Source organism: Pelodiscus sinensis, chromosome 28, assembly GCF_052426305.1.
Source record: "Pelodiscus sinensis isolate ZL-2025 chromosome 28, ASM5242630v1, whole genome shotgun sequence".
NCBI classification, from domain to species: domain Eukaryota; kingdom Metazoa; phylum Chordata; order Testudines; family Trionychidae; genus Pelodiscus; species Pelodiscus sinensis.
In genome coordinates, this window is record NC_143079.1 from 1,087,933 (window position 1) to 1,112,392 (window position 24,460).

General features: G+C 43.3%; 1 protein-coding gene across 2 annotated transcripts in view; it reads left to right on the forward strand.

The window, feature by feature from the left end:
* The window catches only part of KAT6A (lysine acetyltransferase 6A), an 85,064-nt gene extending 65,725 nt beyond the window's left edge, over positions 1-19,339 (forward strand). For both annotated transcript variants that reach the window (XM_075915716.2, XM_075915717.2), the window contains 5 exons: positions 2,866-3,097; positions 6,305-6,500; positions 7,746-8,438; positions 9,485-9,785; positions 14,260-19,339. In XM_075915716.2, coding sequence (XP_075771831.2) covers positions 2,866-3,097; positions 6,305-6,500; positions 7,746-8,438; positions 9,485-9,785; positions 14,260-16,853 — 4,016 coding nt within the window. In that variant the 3' untranslated portion in view covers positions 16,854-19,339. The remainder of the gene's footprint in view (positions 1-2,865; positions 3,098-6,304; positions 6,501-7,745; positions 8,439-9,484; positions 9,786-14,259) is intronic.
* The last annotated feature ends 5,121 nt before the right edge of the window (positions 19,340-24,460 follow it).

Consider the following 24,460-nt stretch of genomic DNA (forward strand, 5'->3'; position numbering starts at 1 on the left):
CTGGCAAAAGCTCACCCTATTTTAGTAATTCTTTCTGAAATAAAGTCAACCCTAAAGCTACATTGCTTGTTGAAACTATCAGCAGCTAAACTAGGTGACCTTATAGTTTCTCAAGCAGAGGCTAATAGGGTTTTTTAATTTTATCTTTTGAGTTAAAAGAATCAAAAATGCCTCTACACAGGTGCTGAGCACTTTGTCAGTTATACAAAATACAAATTCAAAACCAAATTTCAGTCCACTATACGGGTATGTCTACACTTGCACCCTAGTTCGAACTAGGGATGCAAATGTAGGCATTCGAAATAGTCAATGAAGTGGGGATTTAAATATCCCGTGCTTCATTAGCATGATCTCGCCGGCATGTAACTCCAATCAACAGCTGTTTCGAAAGTGAAAGTGCATGCCGGGACACGTTAGTTCGAATCAAACCCCTTGGTTCGAGCTAACATTACTCCTCATTTTTTACTTGTGCATTTCAAACTAAGGTTACTCCTCAATGTTACTCGTGCATTTCAAAGCCATGGAGCCTGAGGTCAGCAGGTGACTCCCCAGCTGATCCCAGGCTCCGCAGATCAGCTGTTCAGCATCTGTCCCCTTAAATCACACATCCATGTGATTCACAGGGGCAGCTGCCTGTATCCCGGGGTCAGTTAGGGACTCCCCAGCTGACCCTGGGCTCCCCGCAGTATTTCCCCCAGCTGACTCTCCCCAGCTGACCCCAGGTTCCCAGGAAATACCGCAGGGAGCCTGGGGTTAGCGGGGGACACTGAGTCGGCCACTGACCCCAGGCTCCATGGCTTTGAAATGCACAAGAGCCCCCTGCTGGGGACTCTTGCGCATTTCAAAGAAGGCACCCTTGTGCAGCCCGAAGGGGTTGTACCCGGAGTTCCACATTCCTCCTTTGAAATGTACAAGAGCCCCAGCGGGGTCTCTTGTACATTTCAAAGGAGGAATGCAGAAATGCCTGTTGACTAGTTGATGGAAATTCCATTGACTAGTCAGTTAGCCACATTTTAACATCCTTAGTCCACTCCCTTTACTGACCTGCAGCTCTGATTATGAATAGTAATCCCAAGACACAGGGCAAGTTTCTCAGGCTGCACTGCCAGCTTCTCTGCACGTACCAGCACAATACTTGTTATTTTAAAGCACAGCTGCCATGGCATTTTAAACTGAAAGCATGGCCATGGCACAAGCACTGGGAGAGCTCTATGCACTCTATATAAACCACCTCTGCACTAGTGCTGTATGTAAACCACCTCTGCAAGGGGAGTAGCTAACGTGTGCTCCCAGCTATGTAGCCTAGTTTGCACTGGTGCTTTACAACAATATAGCATGCTGTGCTCACCTGGGTGGTTTTTTCACACCCCTGAGCTAGAAAGTTACAGCTCTGTAAAGTGCTAGTGTAGACTCGGCCTTAGTATCTACCCTGGTTGTTATAGTGGTATAACTATACTGGAATAGTTCTGCCAATACATTTCCCTGGGTAGACATGTCCTAACTCTCTTTAAAGACCAGGTAAAATACACGAGCAATACCAAATGCATGGAAAGTCAACAAATCAGGTTGGTATCAGACCAGGAGTGGGAGCCCTAGGCTCTGGTAGGGAATGGCTTGTCTACCACCACTATCTCATTGTTATATCTAGCATCCTCCCCTCCTTTGATCATAACTAAGACAGTGTATCACAGGGAGATTAGCAGTCTCAGGCTCATTACTACTCTGTGGGTCAGTACCAGAAGATGAGACGCTTAGGACTGGAGCTGAAGTTTCCTAACATAATACTTTAAAGGAAAGGTTTTGGTGTGTTTTTGTTTTGTTTTGTTTAGCTGAGTGGTGGAAATACCTGCTTCCCCTTGTAATCCTCAGAATTGTCATTTCAGTCAAGCTTTGTGCCTGAATAATCAGTTTCTCAAGCACACAAATATCTACATGTCCTCTGAGGAGGAGGTTGCTGTTGTGTTCTAGGCTGAAGTCAGTTATGAAATATTCCTTACCCCCTTTTCTTTCATTAATGATTAAAAACAGTAGAGTAACAGTACACAGTTTTGTAATTACTGTATTAGTGTAGTCTAAAGTGAATTTGAAAAGGATATTTAGAATGCTTTCTGTGCTTCAACTGCATTCTCAGTTTCCAGAGAACTTTCTGGCACTTTCTCATTGTATTCTTCCTGAGCTGAAGAACAGCCCACTAAGCTCAAAAGTTTTTGTGTCTCATCAATGGATATGGGTCCAGTAAAAGATGAGACTTCACCCATCTTGTTGTTCTGGGTTCAAAATAGGCAGATTGTGACATCTAGCGGTGATTTATTTATTTATTTATTTGATTTAAATATTTTTTACCCCACCTTTCTATTTAAAATATTCAAGGTGGCTTACAAAAAATACAAATATATATAAAAATTTATAATATGATACCCCAGAGGGACATAACCAGCTAAAAACAAATAGAGAGGAGGAACACACACATACAGACTCAAACATTAAGAAGAGAATGAATAAAAAGGGTGGCTTTAGCCTGACGCCGAAACAATGCTAGCGTTGGCACCATGCGAATATCCTGAGGAAAAGAATTCCACAGCCTGGGAGCAAAAGCTGAGAATATTTGTAATAGCTCATAATCTGTAATCAAAGCAGTTTATAAATCTCTGAATCCAATATAGAATAATGGGGGTGACAGATGGAAAAGGTCAGCCTGCCCATTCAGTGTCTCCTGTAGATGCAGGATATAGTCCTGGCTTTCAAATGCTTCTCATTCCCTTTTTTGAAGAATATCTCTGTACAAGCTTGTCTATAATGTTAGCACCAGGATAGGATGTATCTATGTATGCCAGTCTTTGTGAGAAATTGTTTGTGTTTCCTTAGGCTATCTGCTATCAAAGCGTGAGGGCCAAGCAGGGTCCCCAGAGAAGCCATTGTCTGATCTGGGCCGTCTCTCATACATGGCTTATTGGAAAAGTGTAATATTGGAGTGCCTTTATCATCAAAATGACAAACAAATCAGCATAAAAAAACTAAGCAAACTCACTGGAATCTGCCCTCAAGACATCACTTCCACTCTCCATCACCTACGAATGCTTGACTTCCGCAAGGACCAGTGAGTATAGCAATCCCGTTGCTTCCCAGACCAGATACAGGTACAGCTATGTAGAACTGAGGGAGGGATCATATTCATAGGGTACGTCTAGACTACATGCCTCTGTCGCCAGAGGCATGTAGATTAGGCTACCAGACATAGTAAAATGAAGCGGCGATTTAAATAATCGCCGCTTCATTTAAATTTACATGGCTGCCGTGCTGAGCCGACAAACAGCTGATCAGCTGTTTGTCGGCTCAGCGCGATAGTCTGGACGCGCAGGTGTCGACATCAAAGGTATTTGTCGACCACCCAGGTATGCCTCCTGGAAAGAGGTATACCTGGGTGGTCGACAAATACCTTTGATGTCGTCACCCGCGCGTCTAGACTATTGCGCTGAGCCGACAAACAGCTGATCAGCTGTTTGTTGGCTCAGCGAGGCAGCCATGTAAATTTAAATGAAGCGGCGATTATTTAAATCGCCGCTTCATTTTACTATGTCTGGTAGCCTAATCTACATGCCTCTGGCGACAGAGGCATGTAGTCTAGACGTACCCATAGACTAAGATTGAGTAACATCTCCCCTGCTTCCCAGGGGCCAGCTTGGCTGCTCAGACAGCACTAGCAGGAGAGATCACACAGTAATATGCCAATAATCAGGCTGAATGTTGAGAGAAGCAAATATATAATCTGATCATCAAAGCGAAGTAAAATACAATCAGCTCTTCCACAATAGCAGTGTACTTGCTTGTTCTGTTTTTTTTTTCTTTTCCTATTTCTTTGGGGAGGTGGAAAGGTATAATGCCATTCATGTCAGCAAAGGTACTCCTTGACCTGCAACAAAGGCCCTGTTTACATTTATCAAACCGGCCATGTCAGCTTCTCAAGTTATAATACAGATATCTCCCAACACAGATAAAGCACATTTTTATGGTTGGAATGTAGCCATTTAATTGTGTCCTTGAGTAGTATTAAGCCTAAATGTACCCTAAGTAATTAGGAGTGTGTCTCATATTTCCCTTCCCTATGTTTAGTCAGAATTCCCCTCAGTTTACATACACCCAATCCCACAGTCTTAATATCCTCGTTTAAGAACATAAGAATGGTCATATAGGGTCAGACCAGTAGTCCGTCTAGCTCAATATCCTGTCTCCCAGCAGTGGCCAGTGCCAGGTGCTTCAGAGATAGTGAACAGAAGCAGGCAATTTTGAGTGATCCATCCAATCATCCAGTTCCAACATCTGGCAGTCAGGCTTCAGGATACCTAGGGCATGGAGTTGCATCCCTGACCATCCAGCCATTGAAACATCTGTCTTCCATTAAACTTACTTTTTTTTTTATTAACCAAGTTACATTATTGGTCTTCACAGCATCCTGGCAACAAGTTTAACAGGTTCACTCTGCATTGTGTGATGTATGTCCTTTCTTTGTTTTAAATCTGCTGATTATTAATTTCATTGGGTGATCCCTGCTTGTTGTATTAAGTGATAAATAACACTCTCTTATTCATTTTCTCCACACCAGTCATGATTTTATAAACCTCTATCATATCTTCCCTTATTCATTTCTCTTCTACATTAACAATCCAAATCTTTTTAGTCTCTCCTCCTGTGGAAGTAGTTCCATACTCCTAATTGCTGTTGTCCTTCTCTTTACTTTTTCCAATTATATATTGAGATGAGGCAAACAGAACTGCAGGCAGTATTCAGGGTTGAGTGTTTGGATTTATATACAGATTGAACCTCTCTAGTCCAGCACACTCAGGACTTAACCAGGTCAATATTGTCTAGCAGCATTACCCACACTTCTGCTGCTTGTTGGGCTCTTAAAAGACATTGAGGGGTAAATTAGAGCTAAATAACAGCACACAATACTGAGAACCAGGACTTGTACCTGTAAACAAACTTTATGGGACAGTGGGAAACTTGGCCACACCCATGATAAGCAGACACCTGACTACTAAAATCATATCTTACCGCGGATGTTGCCAGACCAGAGAATGCCGGACCAGAGAGGTTCAACGTATAGTAATTATATTTTGTGTCTTATTGTCGATCCCTTTCCTAATGGTTCCTAATATTTTATTACCTTTTTTTTGCTACTGTAGATGTTTTCAGAGAACTATCTACAGTGACTCCAAGATCTGTTTCCTGAGTAGAAACAGCTAACTTCACATCTCTTTGTGTGTACAGTTGGGATTATGTTTCCAATGTCCATTTCTTTGTACTTATCACCATTGAATTTCACTTGTCATTCCCTTTATAACTCTTTGCTGTCAGCTTTGGATTTGACTATTTTGAGTCAGTTTATATGACTCAAACATTCCCACCTTTATATTTACCCCTAAAATCAAATGAGGTTGTAACATTCAACACAGCCTGCTCTTTGGCTAACAGTGTCACTTTTATCAGTGACAACAGTTGGAAAGACATTATTAGTGCTAAGTATCAGAGGGGGAGCCGTGTTAGTCTGAATCTGCAAAAGCCACGAGGAGTCCTGTGGCACCTTATAGACTAACCAAAGTGCTGGAGCATCAGCTTTTGTGGGCAAAGACCCACTTTGTCAGACTATTAGTGCTGTCTCCCTAAAGACGGAAGGTGCCCTCTTCCCAGGCTTAGGCTATCTCAGATGGTAGACTGTTGTCCTCTTCTACCTTTCTTTCCTGAATCCTGACACAGTGGGTATTGAGAATATAGTGTTGTGGCGGCGCGTCAGGTACCCCCGATCCTGCACCCCTTCTGCAGTAAGATGAGTCTTCGCCAGCCAGTAGAACAGAGAGGGTTTATTGCTTCTGCGAGTACAGCACAGCCCGGGTTCTATGTGGGCATCAAAGTGAGGGGCCAGGCAACCTCAGACCCTTTGGGGGTAGGGGTCCACAGGCCCCCAAACTCCCAGTACTCAGCTTAGTCTCTTCTCTTCATGTTTCCCAGTTAAGCACTGCCCAGCTCCCCAGGCCCTCCCCCTCAGCCAAGGGGCCGCCTCTGCCTCCTTTCCTTTGTCTCTGTCCCTGGGAAGAGCCTTTTAATCTGCTCAGGCTGGGACTAGGTATCTGGCCAGTACACATGTGGGTGAGTCAGTGGGAATCACACATCACACAGAGCAGACCGCACCCCCACTACATCACAAGTGTACTTACTATTATATCTTGCTTTGCATCCATTTCTCACGTTTGTGTTTTCAATGTGCCTCACACTTATGGCAGACTGAAGGATTTTTCTATGTTCCCAGATTTGTTATTGTTCGTCGGGAGAAGCTTATCCAGGATCATATGGCAAAGCTCCAGGTGAATCTCCGGCCTGTAGCTGTAGATCCAGAATGTCTGCGCTGGACACCTGTTATTGTTTCCAACACTGTAGTTTCTGAGGATGAAGAGGAAGAGACTGAGGAAGGAGAAAATGAAGAGCAGCAGCAGAAGGAACGAGAGGTCAGTGTAAAAGTGAATCTGTTCTCTTTTTATATAAACCATAGCGTGAGATTGAGTCCTACTCAGTCAGCTTTTGTACTTCTCCAGGAAATGCAAGTGTTTTGTTTCCAGTTAAGAAGTTGGAATGGGACATTAAGGTATTTTATTTAATGGTAGATGGCATCAGAATTTCGGTTAGGTTGCTTGTCTATTTTCAGATCAGAAACCAGAGAAGTGAAAGCCAAATGGGACATAGCCTGAAGGGAAGTAGAGACCATCCCTGTGCAATATGGTTGGAAATTCCACAGAGAACGTTGTTGCTGAACAATTGCTCATTTATTTTAACTTGCAGAAATGCCCAGGCCACACACTGTAAAAATGGAACCAAGGTTGTAATAATATGGAAATTCTGTAGATTTTTTTCCTTAAATAATTTATGTGGTTTTTCAGAAACATTGAATATCATAGATATTCAAAGTTAAATTTATACTAAAAAAATCAGAAGATGTTGCTCAGTATGAAAATGCACAACAAAGAGCACCAAAACCGTATAACTCTGCCCTCCTATCACTGCCCACAAAACAGTGGAAAACCAAAAAGTCATCATATTCTCAAGCAGTGCACTTGTTACATCAGTAACAGCTTTGAGAAGTGACCTAAACAAATTGCCTTAATGTTGTTGACAAGCTGATTGCACACTGCTATAGCATTTAAACTGGGAAATGCACTTGACTCTACATTGCCACAGAAAATTAATTCTCTTGTCTTTGACCATGCACAGTAACTGGAAAAAATGCTTTTACATCCCCCTTCCTCCAAGGGTGAACAGATACTGGGCTTTGGTGTAAGATTATTATATTTTCATTCCCACGAGTATCAGTAAACTAATGGCCATTAGCAGGGCTCGACAAATTATACAATCTACTCGTCCGTGGCAAGTAGATCGTAATCCGGAAGAGCTGGGTTCCGGCGATCTGCGCACACTTTGGCGAGCTCTGGCCATTAGTAACAGAAATAAGCTCTCAGGATGCTTGTGGGAGAACATTATCAGACTGGGATTTTGGCACCCCTTTGCAGCCCTTTCGGATCTATCCATTTGCCATTCTGCAATTCCCAGGAGCCATCCCTGATACCTTGTTCTGAATCCTTCTGTTTCCAGAACTGTCCCTTGTCTTGGTCAAGAGCTTTGTTGGCTTTGTGGGGGATTCAGGATGGAAACATACTTTAAATACAATATGTGAAACTTATTTATTTTATTTAATTCAGGTGGTAAAATCTGTATTGTGGGAGAAGAAGGAACAAGAGCCTTATTCTCTGATGGAGAATGAAAAAAAGCCAGACATTGTAATTCCAGACAGTTCTACACGGCCCAATAAGCAAGTTCTTCCCCTGGATAATCTTCCTGCAAACAGCCAGCCATCTCGGAGAGGCCGATGGAGCCGAAAAGGCAAAAAACTGCAAGAACCCTTTAGTGAGAAGGAACAGAAATTGCTCATGGAGGATAAGTCAGCAGTCCCCAGTGGGCGATGCAGTGAATGCGAGGAGAAGTCAGCAGCCTCGCGGGGGCGCTGTGGGGAATGTGAGGAGAAGTCAGCAGCCTCGCGGGGGCGCTGTGGGGAATGCGAGGAGAAATCTCCAGCCGCACGGGGGCGCTATGGTGAAGAGGAGGAAAAATCTGCAGTCCCTCAGGGACAGCCTGGCAAAGGTGAAAAGTCCTCAGCCCCACGAAGGCGATACAGTGAAGGCATGGAAATGTGGAGGGGGCAGCTAAAGAACAGCACTGAGCTCCTGAAATGCAGGTTCACAGAGGAGTGTGACAGATTGCCCCGGCGATATAGTGACAGTGACAGGACTCTCCTGAGGTGCTTTAGTGAAAGTAGTGAAGAGGAGGAGGATGAGCCTGTGAGTCCTCGTTCAGACTCTCCGCCTGTTCTCACCAAGCCAACTTTAAAACGAAAGGTATGCGCTCCTGGTGTTCTCTCATCTCTGGCTGCAAGCCGCAGTGTGCCTTCTCCCTGCATTGGTACCATTTTGGGTTCATTTTTTAAGACACTTGTTTTAAAGCTACACAAGTTAGATGGCAGATTGGATGCTAATTTTTTTAAGGATCTGCGACTTTGTTGTATCAATAAGTTAAGTTTTCCCCTTCCCCTAGGTTTTTTATTTTGCACTCCTTTGTTACAAAATACCTCTGTGTTGTGTAATAATACAACACAATAAGTGTGGAAATAGCATTAATTGGAAAACAAGCTTCACAAAACAATGTTAACTAACCAGCAAGCCTAAAAGAATTGCACTGTGAGGGCCGGACTTTGGATATATGAAGTCTGTAAACATGACCCAGAAAATCTTGTATTAGTGGCAAGGTGCGGCAAACAAAAAGTAGAAGTAATCTTTTCTGCATGAGCTGTGTAGTCGGTTTTAATTCACGTATACATATGTGCTGAAATGATGATAGGGAGCTGTGATCCTGTGGGACACTAAGCCTGCTGAACGAGTACATAGCAGGTCATTGCTGGATGTTGAGCCTCAGTTCTTACAAACCGTTCTGTTACACATGTGTAAATCCATGTAATGTCAGAGAAGTGTGGCTGAGTGGATAAGGCACTGGACTGAAAGTCAGGAGAGTTGGGTTCTAGCACCATCTCTGCTGATAGCCTGTAGGATAAGCTTGGGCAACTAATATTGCTGCTCTGTGCCTCATTTTTCCCATATGTAAAATGGGGCTAATGATTCTGATCTCCTTTGCAAAGTGCTTTGAGATCTACTGGCTAAATTGCTATACAAGAGTAGGGCAGTAATCGTAGTAGCATTCCTCTTTATTTTCACCTGCATTACTGAGGGCAGAATCTGAGTGTTTGTTTCCACAATGTCTCGATTTGGGATGGGAGGCTACCTTGATTCCATGCAAACTGTTGAATTTAGAAGTTTGTTTTTTTTCCATTTTTTAGTGGTTTACTTTTTGCTGTATGTGATCAAATGCCTTTTTGCTCCCCCCTTCCCAGAAACCAATTCTCCATCGGAAGAGGCGAGTCCGTAAGCGCAAGCACCACAATAGTAGTGTTGTCACTGAAACAATCTCTGAGACCACAGAGGTGTTGGATGAACCTTTTGAGGACTCTGATTCTGAAAGACCAATGCCCCGGTTGGAGCCTACCTTTGAGCTAGAAGAGGAAGAGGAAGAGGACGAGAGTGAACTGTTCACTCGGGGGTACTTTCGCCACTTAGCCCCCCAAGATACCCTTAGGCGCAGACCCTCCTCTAAGAGGAAGTCCAAAGATGAAGAGGAGTCTGATGACACTAATGGTACGTTTCATGAGCAAGCTGTGAATTGGCCCCTCGATATGGTTGAGGGTGTTCAGTAAGTAATAGCGGTATCCCTCAGAAACTGGTTGACTACATTGCCATGTAATTTCCAACAAAATATCTTAAGTAGGCACAGATTTCCAGTCAGATCAACCTCAGATATTTATAATTTTAACAGAGGCCAATGGACTACAGGAGTGTTGTAGAAGGGAAGTATATTAGTCCTAGATTAAACACTAAAGATGTAATGATGTAGTTTTATCTTATCTGTGCTATTTCTATAGCACCAATCACCACTGTATTCCTCTGGTGCTAATCCCTACTTACATTAAAATGAAATGCAAAAAAAAGTGTTAATGCAACATGGATTGCACAGTTACAATAACAAATTGTCATAACTTGCAATAGTTAAGATTTGAAAAAACTTGATCATGTTGCACATCATATGTTTTAGGGAAATAATTTTACAGATTGAACATTGTTTTTTGATAGAAATTAGAGAAGAGAAGATCTAGTTGGTCCCTTTTAAGCAATAAGACTTCCAGTACTTTTCTTGGAAAACGATTATATAAATTAATGCATCACATTTCTAGGTTTCCTTAATTGGCTTACATTTTTCTTCACTTAATTTTATCTCATGTCTCTTAGTTATGGCTGTGTTTACTATAATTCCTGTCATTCCAATTGTTGTTAATCAGGCTTCATATATTTAATTTTCTCAATCTTCCCATATGACTTAATGCTGCTTGCCCCTTAGTCACTCTGTTCCTTTTCTCCAAACAGCCTCATATTTGTCAATATCATTCAAGTAATATGTTCCCAAAAGTGCGTACACTATATCAGAAATTGTTGCATCTGGAGTCATTTACTGTGTACTGTTTCTATCAATGCTGATGTCTTTGCAGATCCAGCAGAAAATTGCATTAGGTTTTAAGAATAATGTGAATTTCTCTCATTTAACAAAATAACAATTTAATGTCATTATAACTAGTTCAATGCTGACCATTTCAGGAGAAGAAATTAAAGATTGATCAAAAACTTTTATCAGTTTTTAATCTGCTGCAGTTTGGGAACACTCTGAGCAGAGGCATAGGAGAAGGTTTCAGGCTCAGAGAAATAACATTTGTATTTACAGTCAGTTTACATTTAGAAAGTTTTCTTCACAACCATATAGGCTAGAAACTTTTTTAAATTAAAGCTTAGATTCTACAGAAACTGATGACACAACAGATAAGTGGATTTTTTTTAGGCTTTGCCTGGGCGGGATTTGGCTCAGATTTCAGAATAAATTCCTTTTAGGCTAACACAAATGTGTTGTAACTTCCTCAAAACATCATTTTAAGTCTGAAATGTGGCCTAGGGCCTCAGGTGGAGTTGTATCTGGGTCACATCAGGACCACTAGCTTGAATGGGGAGAGGTGGTACATCTTTCAAGGCCTGGATTTAGAAGGGATCTTGGGTTCTGTGAGCAAGTCTATGTTCTAGAGCAGTGGCAGGCTACCTGCGGGCCGCATGTGGTACATCAGAGTAATCTGACTGCAGGCCACGAGACATTTTGCTAATGGTGACCATCTGTAGGCACCGCGCACCACAGCTCTCTTCTAGTGGCTCTCTGTGAAGAGACATGCTGTCCATCATTTCAAACAGCTCCCATTGGCTGAGAACAGAACAGCAAAATGTCTCATGGTCAGCAATCAGACTACCCTGATGCAGCCTGCATGCAGCCCTAGTTGCCCACCATTACTCTAGAGAGACAAAATGTATCCTTTCACTGCATTCTGCTCTCTTAATTATTAGCATTTCTAAAACATCCAATGCCATAGCATCCAGTCATTTACATGATGGAACAGAGTGAGCTTTTTCCCATATAGAATTAAAATGCTCAGTCTTTTTCTAACTGTAAGTTCTAGTTTCAGTGTGGTTGCTACTAGGCTCTTCTGTTTAGATTTAAGTAGACATTGACTTTGATTAAACATACCCAGATGTCCAGGTCTGATGTTCACAAGACTCCTAGACTTTAAGGTCAGACAGGACCATCATGATTATCTAGTCCAGTGGTTGGCAAAATACAGCCTGGAGGCTTGAAGCAGCCTGTCATGGCTCAGCAGGACCCTCAGGCAGGCTCGCTGTCTGCCATGGCCCCCATATTCTCCTCAAAGTGGCCAGCTGCTGGGGCCAGCATGTGTGTGTATCTGTATGCTCCTTGGAAGGAGAAGGTTTTCCTTTGCATGCTGCACCTGCCCCCAGCACAGTCCTCACAGTTCTCATTAACTGGAAACTGACTAATAGGAGCTGCAGGGAAACTGCTTGTGGGTGCATACAGCATATGGAGGCCCGCTGCCCCCTGGCTCCAGCAGCAGGCCATTTTGAATGGCATATGGGGCCTGGGTAGTCTGCCCAAGGGTGCTGTTGGGCCACCAACCTGGGTGCTACCTACAGTAAGCATCTCCTGGCACCTCACACCTGACACCTCCTCCTGAACTCCAACTCTGTGCCCCAGGTCACAACCCCCTCCTCCATCCAAACTCCCTCCCAGATCCTGCACTCCCTCCAACACTCCTCCTGCAGATCAGAATCCTCTGCTGCATCCAAACTGCCTCCCAGACCCGGCATCCCTCCTGCACCCCAATCTGCTGCCTCTGGTCATAACCTGCTCCTTCACCCAAACTCTTTCGTAGACCCCACACCCTCACCTACATCCAGTCCCCTACCCTGAGCTCCCTTCTGCACCCAACCTCTCTCCCAGACCCTGCCCCCCCTTCATTAATACTGTACAAAAGTGCAGTCTGTGACCACTTTCCAAATTCTTAGAGTGCCCCCCCCCCCCCATCAAAAATTATTGCCATCACTGATCTGCACATAGCAGGCCATAGCACCTCACTTCTGTCTGAGTTACTGAAGTTGTTAAATCATAGTTTAAAGACTTCAAGTTACAGAAAATTTACCATTTACTCTAGTTTAAACCTTCAAGTGACCCCCTACCCTATGCTGCAGAGGTAGTCAACTCTCCCCCTCCCCTCCCCCTGCCAGATCTTCAGCCATTTGACCTGTAATATTCCTTCCAGCCCCAAATATGCCAATCAGTTATACAAGAATTATGAAGGATCGGGAAAACCTGCTTTATACTGAGACCTAATTTGTTTATGCTACTAAAGAGAATGTTCAGAGTGACCTGATCACAATTTGTAAGTACCAGCATGGGAACAGGAATAGAGGCTCTACAGTCTAGCAGAGAAAGGTGTAATTTGATCCAGTAGCTGGAAGTTGGACGCATGACTCATTCAAACTAAAAATAAGCTATAAATGTGTGACCATTGGTACAACTTATCAAGGGCTGTGTGGGATTCTTCATCACTCAAATTATAAATGATGTTTGGCTATTTTTGTAAGGGAAATGCTCTAGTTCAAACAGGAATTAATTCAAGGAAGCCCTTGATCAGGGGTGGGCAATAATTTTTGACCCAGGCTGCCCTGAAGGGGTGGGGCCAAAACCGGAAAGGGCGGTGTCAGGATGCTTCTGGGCTTCCCAAACCATGATTAATCTGGAGGTGGAGGAGCCCTTTGCCCTCTCCCCCCCACTAGTAGCGTTGCCAGGTGTCCGGTATTGATCCCGACAGTCTGATATTTTTACCTCCTGTCCGGTAAAAAAAAGATGAAGATATTGAACAGAACTGGTCCCAATATTGACTTAATTGACTTAGTATAACTTTGAAACTTTACTGTGCAGAAAAAAATGCAGCTTTGAATCACCCTAATTTAAATGAAACAAGTACAGAAATAGTTTCCTTATCTCATCAAATCTTTCTAAAACTTTCCCTTTGTTTTTTCTTAGTAGTTATGTTGAACACAGTACTGTACAGTATTTGCTTTTTTGGTCTTTGTTGCCTGATTGCTGACTTCTGGTTCCAAATTAGGTGTGTAGTTGACCTCTAGTGTGCTACTGGATCTGTATAATTACCTTAATTTTGATCCATTTCAGTAATAACTGGAAAGGGAGTAGTTCTGGATTTTAGATCTCTACTGAAGAACAGAAGAAAATGTAAAAATACCTGCAACGGACTTTCATAGATGTGGAAAATATCTTGCTCAAGTGGAATATTTTTCTATTAAAAACACATTACATTAATTGTACTTGCAAAGTTATGGTTCTTCTAGTTTTAGTTCTTCTAATGTACAGTATGACACTGAATTTGGATTATATATTAAAGGCTCAAAACTCTGAAGAAATGTTTTTTGCAAATGTGATTCATTTCATGTGTTATCAATGAGCAAATGTTGAAATGGGGGGGAAGGGTTAAGAATTCTTTGTACTGTTTTATTGTTCATAAACATTGACTTTATAAATGGGGTAGCATGCTTGGGACTTTGAAATGGGGGAAGGGAAGGGTTCACTTAAAGGTAGAGAAGAGGAAATGTTTAAGTAATTACGAAAATTACGAAAAGTTTAAGCAATATTTTTGTTTTGTGTTTCCAGGCACCCCTACCTTGAAGCCAATATCTGTGCTCAGAAAGTGTGAAGCAAAGATTTCTCCATTTGAGGCAGATACTTCCACACCCATGAAAAAGAAGAAGGGATGGCCCAAAGGCAAAAGTCGCAAACCTATCCACTGGAAGAAAAGACCTGGTAGAAAGCCAGGGTTTAAACTGAATCGGGAAAGGGTGCCAGTAGCTGCTCAGGATGGGGGAGTTGATGCCATGGTAACTAATTCAAAACCAGGACGTAAACCCAAAATGCAGGAGAAAGAAGAGTCTCTTCAGAAGAAAGAAGAGCAGCCCCTCGCTGAGGAGAAGAAGGAGGAAGACATGCATATTGGAACAGAGGAGGTGGGAGAGGGAGAAGAGGAAGATGCAACTAGTAGTGAAGTGAGAGCAGTTTCTCCTGTGGACAGCAGCAGCAGTCCAGCAGCCAATGTTAAGGAGCCTGAGGTGGAGGAAGAAGTAGAGGAGAAGCCACCGGTATTAGAAGAACCAAGGCAATCAGAAGAAGAACAGCAAGAATTGGAAGAACCTGAGCATGACCATGAAGAAGAGGATGATGAAGTGGCAGTAGTTATAAACCAAAATGAAGACCATGATGCAGATGATGAAGATGATGGTCACCTTGACTCTGCGAAGAAGAAAGAATTGGAGGAACTGCCAATTAGGGAAGAAGTGAAGGAGGAGCCTGATGTCCAGGAGTCTTTTTTAGAACCAAGCATACAAAGCAGTAGAGAAGAGGTGAAGGGCAAAAATGAGGCAGAGGCAGATTCTGAGGAAGAGCAGGCTTCCCATGAGACATCAGTGGCCTCAGAGCATGTCCCTGGCTCTGAAGATGATCATGAAGAAGAGCAAAATTCTAAAGAAAGGTTAATTGAATTAAAGGAAGAGGAAGAGATTCCTCATAGTGAACTAGATCTGGAAACTGTCCAAGCAGTCCAGTCCTTGACGCAAGAGGAGAGTCATGAGCATGATGTAGCGTACCAGGACTGTGAGGAAACTCTTGCAGCTTGTCAGAATTTGCAGAGTTACACTCAAACAGATGAGGACCCTCAGATATCAATGGTTGAAGATTGCCATGCCTCAGAACACAACAGTCCAATATCCTCTGTTCAGTCCCATCCTAGCCAATCTGTACGTTCGGTCAGCAGTCCCAATGTGCCTGCTTTGGAGAGTGGTTACACCCAGATAAGCCCCGAACAAGGATCCCTGTCCGCACCCTCTATGCAGAACATGGAGACCAGCCCCATGATGGATGTGCCTTCTGTATCAGACCACTCTCAGCAGGTGGTGGACAGTGGCTTCAGTGACTTGGGCAGCATTGAGAGCACCACAGAGAACTACGAAAACCCCAGCAGTTATGACTCCACCATGGGAGGCAGCATTTGTGGAAATAACTCTTCCCAGAGCAGCTGCTCCTATGGGGGGTTGTCCTCCTCTAGTAGCCTCACTCAGAACAGTTGTGTTGTCACTCAGCAAATGGCAAACATCGGCAGCAGCTGCAGCATGATGCAACAGAGCACTGTCCAGCCTGCTGCAAACTGCAGCATCAAGTCACCTCAGAGCTGCGTGGTAGAAAGGCCTCCAAGCAACCAGCAACCAGCCACGCAGCCGCAGCAGCAGCAGCAGCCTCAGCCGCAGCAGCCTCAGCCCCCACCCCCACCCCAGCAGCAACCTCCACTGTCTCAGTGTAGCATGAATAATAGTTTCACCCCCGCACCGATGATCATGGAGATACCTGAATCTGGCAGCACTGGCAACATAAGTATCTATGAGAGGATCCCAGGAGATTTTGGTGCTGGGAGCTACTCTCAGCCATCAGCCACATTCAGTTTAGCCAAGTTGCAGCAGCTGACAAACACCATTATGGACCCTCATGCCATGCCTTATAGCCATTCTCCTGCTGTGACTTCCTATGCAACCAGTGTTTCTCTGTCCAACACAGGGTTGGCTCAGCTAGCTCCATCTCATCCATTAGCTGGGACGCCGCAAGCACAAGCCACCATGACACCCCCACCAAACTTGGCCTCCACCACCATGAACCTCACATCCCCTCTTCTTCAGTGTAACATGTCTGCCACCAACATTGGGATCCCACATACGCAACGGTTGCAGGGGCAAATGCCAGTTAAGGGGCATATTTCCATTCGTTCCAAATCCGCACCACTGCCCTCTGCAACAGCACACCAGCAGCAGCTCTATGGGCGCAGCCCACCAGCAGTTGCCATGCAGGCTGGCCCTCGTGCGCTAGCTGTTCAGCGAGGTATGAACATGGGGGTTAACTTGATGCCAACTCCCCCCTACAATGTTAATTCCATGAATATGAACACCCTGAATGCCATGAACAGCTACAGAATGACACAGCCCATGATGAACAGCAGTTACCATAGTAACCCTGCCTACATGAACCAGACAGCACAGTATCCTATGCAGATGCAGATGGGAATGATGGGGAGCCAGGCCTATACCCAGCAGCCTATGCAGCCAAACCCTCATGGAAACATGATGTATACTGGCCCCTCCCATCACAGCTACATGAATGCTGCTGGGGTGCCCAAGCAGTCGCTCAATGGACCGTACATGAGAAGATGAGCGAGATGAACTTGCAACCTAAAAACTTAAATATATATAAATAAAGGAACCTTTTATACTGACGAACCAGAGAAAACGGACCTTTTTCCAGTTAAAAATGTTGCTGTAGATTTAGAGGGTTTTTCTTTGGTTTATTTTATTTTCTAGGAAGCCTGGTCTTTATTCTTTTTTCGTTTGTTCATTTTGGGTTTTTGTTTCCTTCAGAATCCTGAACCATTTTACAGCTGAAATAATTTTAAAACGGTTTTAGGGGGAAAACGTGCACAAGATTTTTCATAATTTAAAAGAGCCTTACTTTGCTGACCACACAGAATATGTTTAACAGTGAATCATCTTTTTAAATTTTATTTTCAAGTGTATGTTCCCCACCCCTTCCTCTTCTTCCCCATGCCCCTTTGTGTGCAGCTCTCAGGGCTGCAGTCATTACAATGTCCGACATCTCAAAAGGTAACAAAACCCATCCCTCTAGTCCCCCCCTTGCATTTCCTACTTAAGTCCAGCAAGAGGCACTTATGGGAGACTTAGAAGGGGTCATGGAGGACAAACACTTTATTCCAATGAGGCAGGAAAAATTCTCTTAACTTTCTGATCCTCCTGCCCCACCATACAATTGGGAATAAGAGGTAAACATAAAATTTTCTAACACTGTCTTTATAGATTAATTGAAATACAGTCTGTCTGTTTTATTCTGGAAGTGTAATGTCACTTTAAAATATTCCCATCCGGTGCGCGCGCGCACACACACATATACACACACACACTGTCGGTCTGAACTAGCATTAGCATCTCAAAGGAGAACTGTATGGAACCCTAATTCAGCCTCCAGAAGTATAAGAGAGAGTTTCTGTGCATCAGAAAGACAGAAAATGGCTACAGGGTCTTGTTTTGACCACTTGCTAATTGGCCATAACTCTTGAAATCCCAAACTCTTCTTGAATATCTGCTTTGAAATGCTAAGGGTCTTGGTTCTGAGCCTTTCAGTTTGAGCTCAAGAGCCTGTAGTCTGCCTCTAAGTTCCTTTACTCACATAGTCTTGGAAGATGAAGCGTAAGTGACAAGAAATCTACCAAGTCTTTGTCAGTATTCCATTCTGGTGAGTGTGCCCTACTTTCAGGGGAGTGCTGGTGTTAAAACAGGCACATTACTGCTATCCTGGGTTCTTTTGAGACAATTTCCTAGGAAGTTCCTCACCTCTGAGTCAGTGTGTGGGAAGCAGAGGGAATTTCAACTCCTTGCAAGGGAGGGAATGGGAGTGGGACAGTCAGCATACCACAGTGGGACCTAGTCAGCTGGATTTTGTAGTGTGCTTGTGCACACCATCCTCTTTCTGCTATGCAACTGTGTAGCTCTAGAGCGACTGACTGCACCTGTTAGCATGCCATCAGCTGCAAAAAGAAGAGAGAGGAATTACCCTTTCGTGTAAAGTTCTCTCTTATTGTCTATTCTCTAGAGATATTGACAGTAATAAAACAAAAAATCCAAATGAAGGTTTGAGGGTTCTTCAGATGCACTAAAATGAACTTCTCCAATAACTGCCAAATATAAAAAGGCAGAATTCCAAGGACTTCCACTCCTTATTCCTTTGTTTGGAGCACGTGTGAGGCTGTGTAGGACTCCATTTCTCTGTATATACTATTCAGGTTCTAAATCATCCATGTAGAAAGCGCACTGTGCTGCCCTCTTCTTCCTAGATCTTCAGCTGTGATTGCTTTGTGGTTGCGGGAGAGGGAGCAGAGGGCAGGGAGAGAAAGGGTTAAAGACAGGAGGAGAAGCTGTTGAAATGAGGGCAGTGAAGTTTGTTTGTTTGCTGTTATGTTTGGTTTGGTTTTTGTATGTTTTTTTAATCAATTGGGCAGCTCCCTTTTCCACAAACCTTTGTGACTGTAGAACTATTGTAGAAAAAAAGTTCTTTTCTATATTATAAAAAGAAATTATCCAACGCAGTAATATTGGTACCTACCATTTTTTCACTTCTGTTTAAAAAAATGTATTTTTAGCAAGATAACTTGGGTAATCTTCTAAAAGAAATTTAAAAAAAATCACTGTTAGTGACTTTGATGCCTTTTAAAATAAGAGCTTTTTCATTTCATTCCATCTTTAAAATTTTTTATCTTTGTTGTAGAATATTAAAAACTATTTTAAGAAAGATAAAAATTCTCTTTAAAGAGATCTCTAGAGTGTGTGAATAGAGCTCCAGATGCCTCTAAAAGCCGCATGTACAAATGAAGCTAAGTCTATTCCTGTCTGTTTATATTTGCTTTTCCTGTTTTGTAACCTCTTTGTACTTTGTTCATGGTGACTTGTAAGCTAAGGGGAAGGGAGGCCTTGGATGCCTTTGTAATTCTATCTGTGTTACGCTCCTGGCTGGCTGGCCTCCCTTCTTCTCCTTGTATGTAATATCACTTTTTTTTCCCTTTCTAGCAAGTACTTTCAAAAGAACTCTGTACATTTTAACATAAAAATAAATTATGTTGAGCCATTTTGGATGTCTGTTGTGCTTGTGGAATTTTTCTTATTCCAGACCATTGAAAATGTAATCCTGTAACTGTTGCCCCAACTCTGTAGATTTAATTTCCTCTTATAGGGCCCTTTTATTTGGCTCTAATCCAGAGCATGTAGAGTATCTTAGGGACACTATACACCTAAATTCAAGAACTATCTCTGCCCATCATGTTATCTCCTCTATAAATGACTTGGGCTAAAACCATGAAAACATGGCAATATTTTTTCCTGTCCATCTGTATGAACTAATTCTAAACTAGTCAGAATGCTCTCTGCTTACATAGCTCCCATCCACAGGGTATCCAAGCACTTCTGGAAAACGGGAGAACTCTTCCCTGCATAGTTTATCCCACATTTTGCAGAAGTGGAGCTGAAGCAAAGCGATTATACACAGGGATCTGTGACAGAGCCGAGAACTGAACCCAAGCCAGCTGAGTCACAGCCCAGTGTTTTAGGGTGACCAGATGTACTGATTTTATAGGCACAGTCCCAATACTCGGGGCTTTGTCTTGTATGAGCATCTCTCACCCCCACCCTTTGTCCTGTTTTTTCACACTTGCAATCTGGTCATCCTACGTGTCTTAGCCACAAAACCGTACTCTTTTGTAATTTGGCCATGTTTTTACAAGCACACTAAGTATGACTATTTCTTTTGGGCAGACAGGGCCTACTGCTCCCTCTTTAGGGAAAATTATCTGGAGGGAGCAACCTTCTTTGCCATTTTTTCTGCTTTCCTTCCTGTGTGTTTAAACCTTCTTACAGTTTGGGAAGTGCTTTCTGTCTCTGGTCAGCGGTGAGCCCTTGGAAAGGCGTGGAAAGTTTCTCCGCTATAATGGTGGCCTCTGGGATAACTAAAAGTTAACAAGTTTAAATTTAGTGTAGCAGTAGGAGCCCAGTTTCTAGCCAGAGCTGGCTTAGAACTGGAACATTCAATTAACAGAACCTGGTTCTTGACCGACTCTCCTCTGTTTGCTCCCTGGGTTCTTTGATTTTACACTCCGAGCTTTGCTGCATTTTTGTGAGAATAAGCAGATTGTGTTGAGGATACAAACAAACTTGTATACAATGGGTTTAAAAATGAGGTCGAGTAAGTTTTCAGTGATAAAACCATCCTGAGATGTTTGATTTGTGTTTAAAGAAGAGAAAGAAAAAAAGATACTCTCAGTATGGAGAAAAAATATTTTAATACCAGGGATCCAAGATTTTCATGAAGTTCCAAGTTTTCTTTGACTTACATTGACAATAATTTGGATATGAAAATCAGAAATCCTGTCCAAGTGAGCCACTGGCACTGTGCATGTTTTGTGTACAAAGACCCTAACGCATTAAGCCAGAATTAGATCAGAGTGCTGAGGCTTAAACAAAAGTCTGTTCCTACTTATCTGCTACTAGATTTGGTGGCCATATAAGAAGAGTTTCGGGCATGAGCCACTGTGCAGATCTAAGGAGCTTTTAAAGGTTATGAGGGAGACAGTTTCTGTAACTGTCTCTGTGGTTATAATGACAATTTTCATCTAGGTGCAAATTTTATAGAGAATAATTTTGTTAATTTTAGCCTTCTGATGTTTAACTTCATCCACAAACTTTTGTGTGTGACTCCAAATTGCTGGAACATCCTATAAGAACAGGTTTCTGCTAAGTTCACTATTTGCTTCAGTTCTCTGCAATTTATTACTTGTGTGATTAGTCACATATGGCATGATTTATGGAGTCTGTGCTCTAGCCAGATGCCAAGCTTTCATAAATAGGAAATAGAGAAAACTGAGAGTGCAAAATGTCTGCTCAGGTGCTTCCACTCCCAACCTTCCCCCAGCCACATTTACACAAGTATTTGATTTTTTTCCACAAACCAAAAAAAAACAAAAAAACCCTTTTGTGAATTACCTGTGGAAAATTAACAAGAAGCTTGGAGTCGGTAAAGTGATTTTGTGAGTTTGAATAAAACTCTTCAAATAAAACTTTCCAGTATCTGCAAAGGTCTGATAAGAATCAACACTGGATTGCATAGGGGGAGACATTGCTACACCTTCAAGTCACAGATTGTCTTCTTAAACTCATTACAAGTAAGTTGTATATTAATAAAGTTATTGATAAAAATTAAACTCACAGGACACATGATTTGTTCGATTTTTTTCCTCCTGTTTTTAGCTTAGTCAAAGAGAAATAGGGAGACCTGAGTGCAAGGTTCTCACTGCAGCTTTCAGTAATTGCTTGTACTTAGCAAGGTGCTCCAGTACGTTACAGCTCAGAGCGGTCAAGATTTCCATGGATATGGTGTGCACACATCTACACATATATATATATTTAGTGTCCCAGCGCCAATGCAAATGTTGAAGTTGAAAGCACCATTATATTATCAAGTACTTTTCAGTCTTTCATCACTTTCTCAAAAAATGTTCCTTATAGAAAACTTCCCGGTCTTTGTCTCAGCCCCATTTTTTAAACAAAATTAGTTAAGGACCTTTTGAATGGAGCCCATGAGACTGTTTTTAAAAATGCCCTGATTGTTGTTTGTTTACTTGATGGCATGTTTCTGCACTATGCATGAAGCATCATGGGGTTTATAATTGAACCATTCAAATGTGCTATAGGATTGAATAGTTTTTTTTCAAAGAACTCTGCCTGCGAGCACTTTTGTTTATTATCAATTTTCAAAGTCATCATTCATTTTAAAGGTACAATATAACATCTAAATTAAAATAATTATAAATTGAAGACACTTATCTGCCCTTTGGCAACTCTCAATGGCTTTTTCTTCAATAATGAAATGTGATGCATGATTAGGCCAAAACATGGGCCATTTGCGCGGGGGCGGGGTTAGAATTTTAAATTAAAATCACCAACATTAGTGTGTCTCTTGTAAAATCATAACTTTAACGACTATAGCATAAAGATATTCCAAGTTGTTACCTGCCTACCAATCTAGGTGTATTACTATATAACACCTCTCACCTCATTTTGAAAGACCCAATCAATACTTAATCAGAAACAGGTTAGGAATAAGTAGGGTCCATACTTACGTTGAATTTAAACGTAGCTGCTTCTGTGTTTCCCAGTTCTAAAGGTGCTTCAACCAATTCTAAAACAAAAAGCAAATTTCTGTATTTGACACAATAGTTTGTAACAACTTCCCCTCTAGCTTTGTGGTCCCCAAGTATAAAAATAGTTTGAAACAGGATTATAGAAGTGTATATTTCCAGATGAGCTGATAACAGTAACTGCAACTTTGTAATGTTTAAAGGAATGTTCTTTGCTCCAGTGGACCCCAGGGCTTCTTTCTATAAACAACTTCTTGTTAAATTGATAACCACATATGGGGCATAGAAATGGGTGATCTGTGGAGCAATGCCTGGAGACTTCCGATATTGTCTTCATAGAATCCTATCCTATTGTAAGACTGAGAGGCCATCTGGTTCAGGCCCCTGCTCTCATGCCAAGCATAAATATCATATAGTCCTACAGGACCTCATAAGCAAACTAGGGAAATGCAGCCTAGATGAACCTACTATAAGGCATGCTGGAAAACCATATTCGCAGAATAGTTCACAGTCAAGGGCAAATGGTGTTCCACAAGGATCTGGCCTAGCTCCAATTCTATTCAATATCTTCATATGTGACTTTGGAATGGAGACTACACCTATCAAGTGTGTGGACAATACCAAGCTGGGAGCAGTTGCAAGTGCTTTTGAGGACAAGATTTTAGAGTTCAAAATAAACTGGAGAAATGGTCTGAAATAAACAGAAGGAGCTGCCATCTTTTCAGGCTGGTCTTGTTTGTAACTGTAGCCCATAGCAGGTGCCAACGGCCCCACAGTGTGAATGCTGCTGGTGCCTCCCCATCCAGTAAGTAGCTCATATCTTGACCTGAGGCAAGAGGCTTTTTAGCTGTTCTATAAAATAGGCTGTAATGCCCCTGTGCATGGCCTCTTTGTCCCAAGGAACCTCCAGCCTGCTCTTGAGCCTACAGAGCTCAGTGCGCTGTAGCACTGAGTTCCACAGAACAGTGGCTGTCTGAAATGCTTCCTTCCATCTGGTTAAATGTAAATGTCTTTGGAGCTCAGTGTTAAGTGCAGACGCTGTCCCTGTTCTCATCTGTGGTGGGACGGTGAATAAGGTCTTCCCGTCCCTGTCCCTGCTCTCTGTACCTCTCTCATGTGCATACCCCGAACAGCCTCACTGGTCTTGTGCTGAGCCGAGGGGCAGAGTTTGGCATTAGCTCCATGCAGCAGGGAGCTGGGGCCCAAGGCCTGCATAAAGCTGCCAAGGCAGAATGAAGAGGGAAAGGGCTCAGCGTGGAGGTGGGGAGTCCCTCAGGAAGGGGACAGCCTGGTGGGGGTAAAAGTCAGGAGTTCCAGGAGTCCTGGGAATTGGGGAGGAGACCTGTCAGCACTGAATGCTACTGGGGGAGTGGGAAGTGCAGGGCTGGAGAAGATGCTGTTGGGCTGTGATGGGAGAAGGTGGTTGGCACCTTAAGCTTGGCAGTAGGATGCCAAGAACAGGAAGTAAGGGAGGCCAGCAGCTGTTTGCACAAGGCCAATGGGGGGGCAGGGACACAGACGAGGTGGGGCAGGAAAGGTGCAAGAGAGCTCTGTGGTCGGCACTTTGAGTCCGGCGGGGCGGCTAGCGCAGTAAGTGCAACGCTGTGAGCTTTCTGCAGTCCACAGCAGCAGTGTGGCCTGACTGCTGAGCGGGCAGCAGAGCAGGGGGGCAGCAGGGAGGCTCTCCCACAGACTGAGGGTGCCCCGGAGCTGAGCTGCCAGGGCACAACATGGAAAGGGGTCAGGACGTGGCCAGTCTCAGCAAACGGCTTGTGGCCAGCATTGCTCTGTGCTCTCCTGCTGCACCTTTCTGTGCCGTCTTGCCGTGGCAAGCCCGTGAAGCGGATCCCAGCTTCGCTGCGGTCCCCGTACAGACCCTGCAGCGATGTCTGGAGCTGGCCCCCACGTGGAGGACCAGGGGGTTTCTTTTCCCCTGGGCTTTTCCTCCGGAGCCGCCCCAGCCTGGCAGCACAGCGCAGGGCACTAGCTCTGCAGCTGCTGGATGTGCTGAGTGTGCTAATGAGCCAGCCCCAGGAGAGGCTGGGAGCGCGCGTGGCCTGGTCGTTT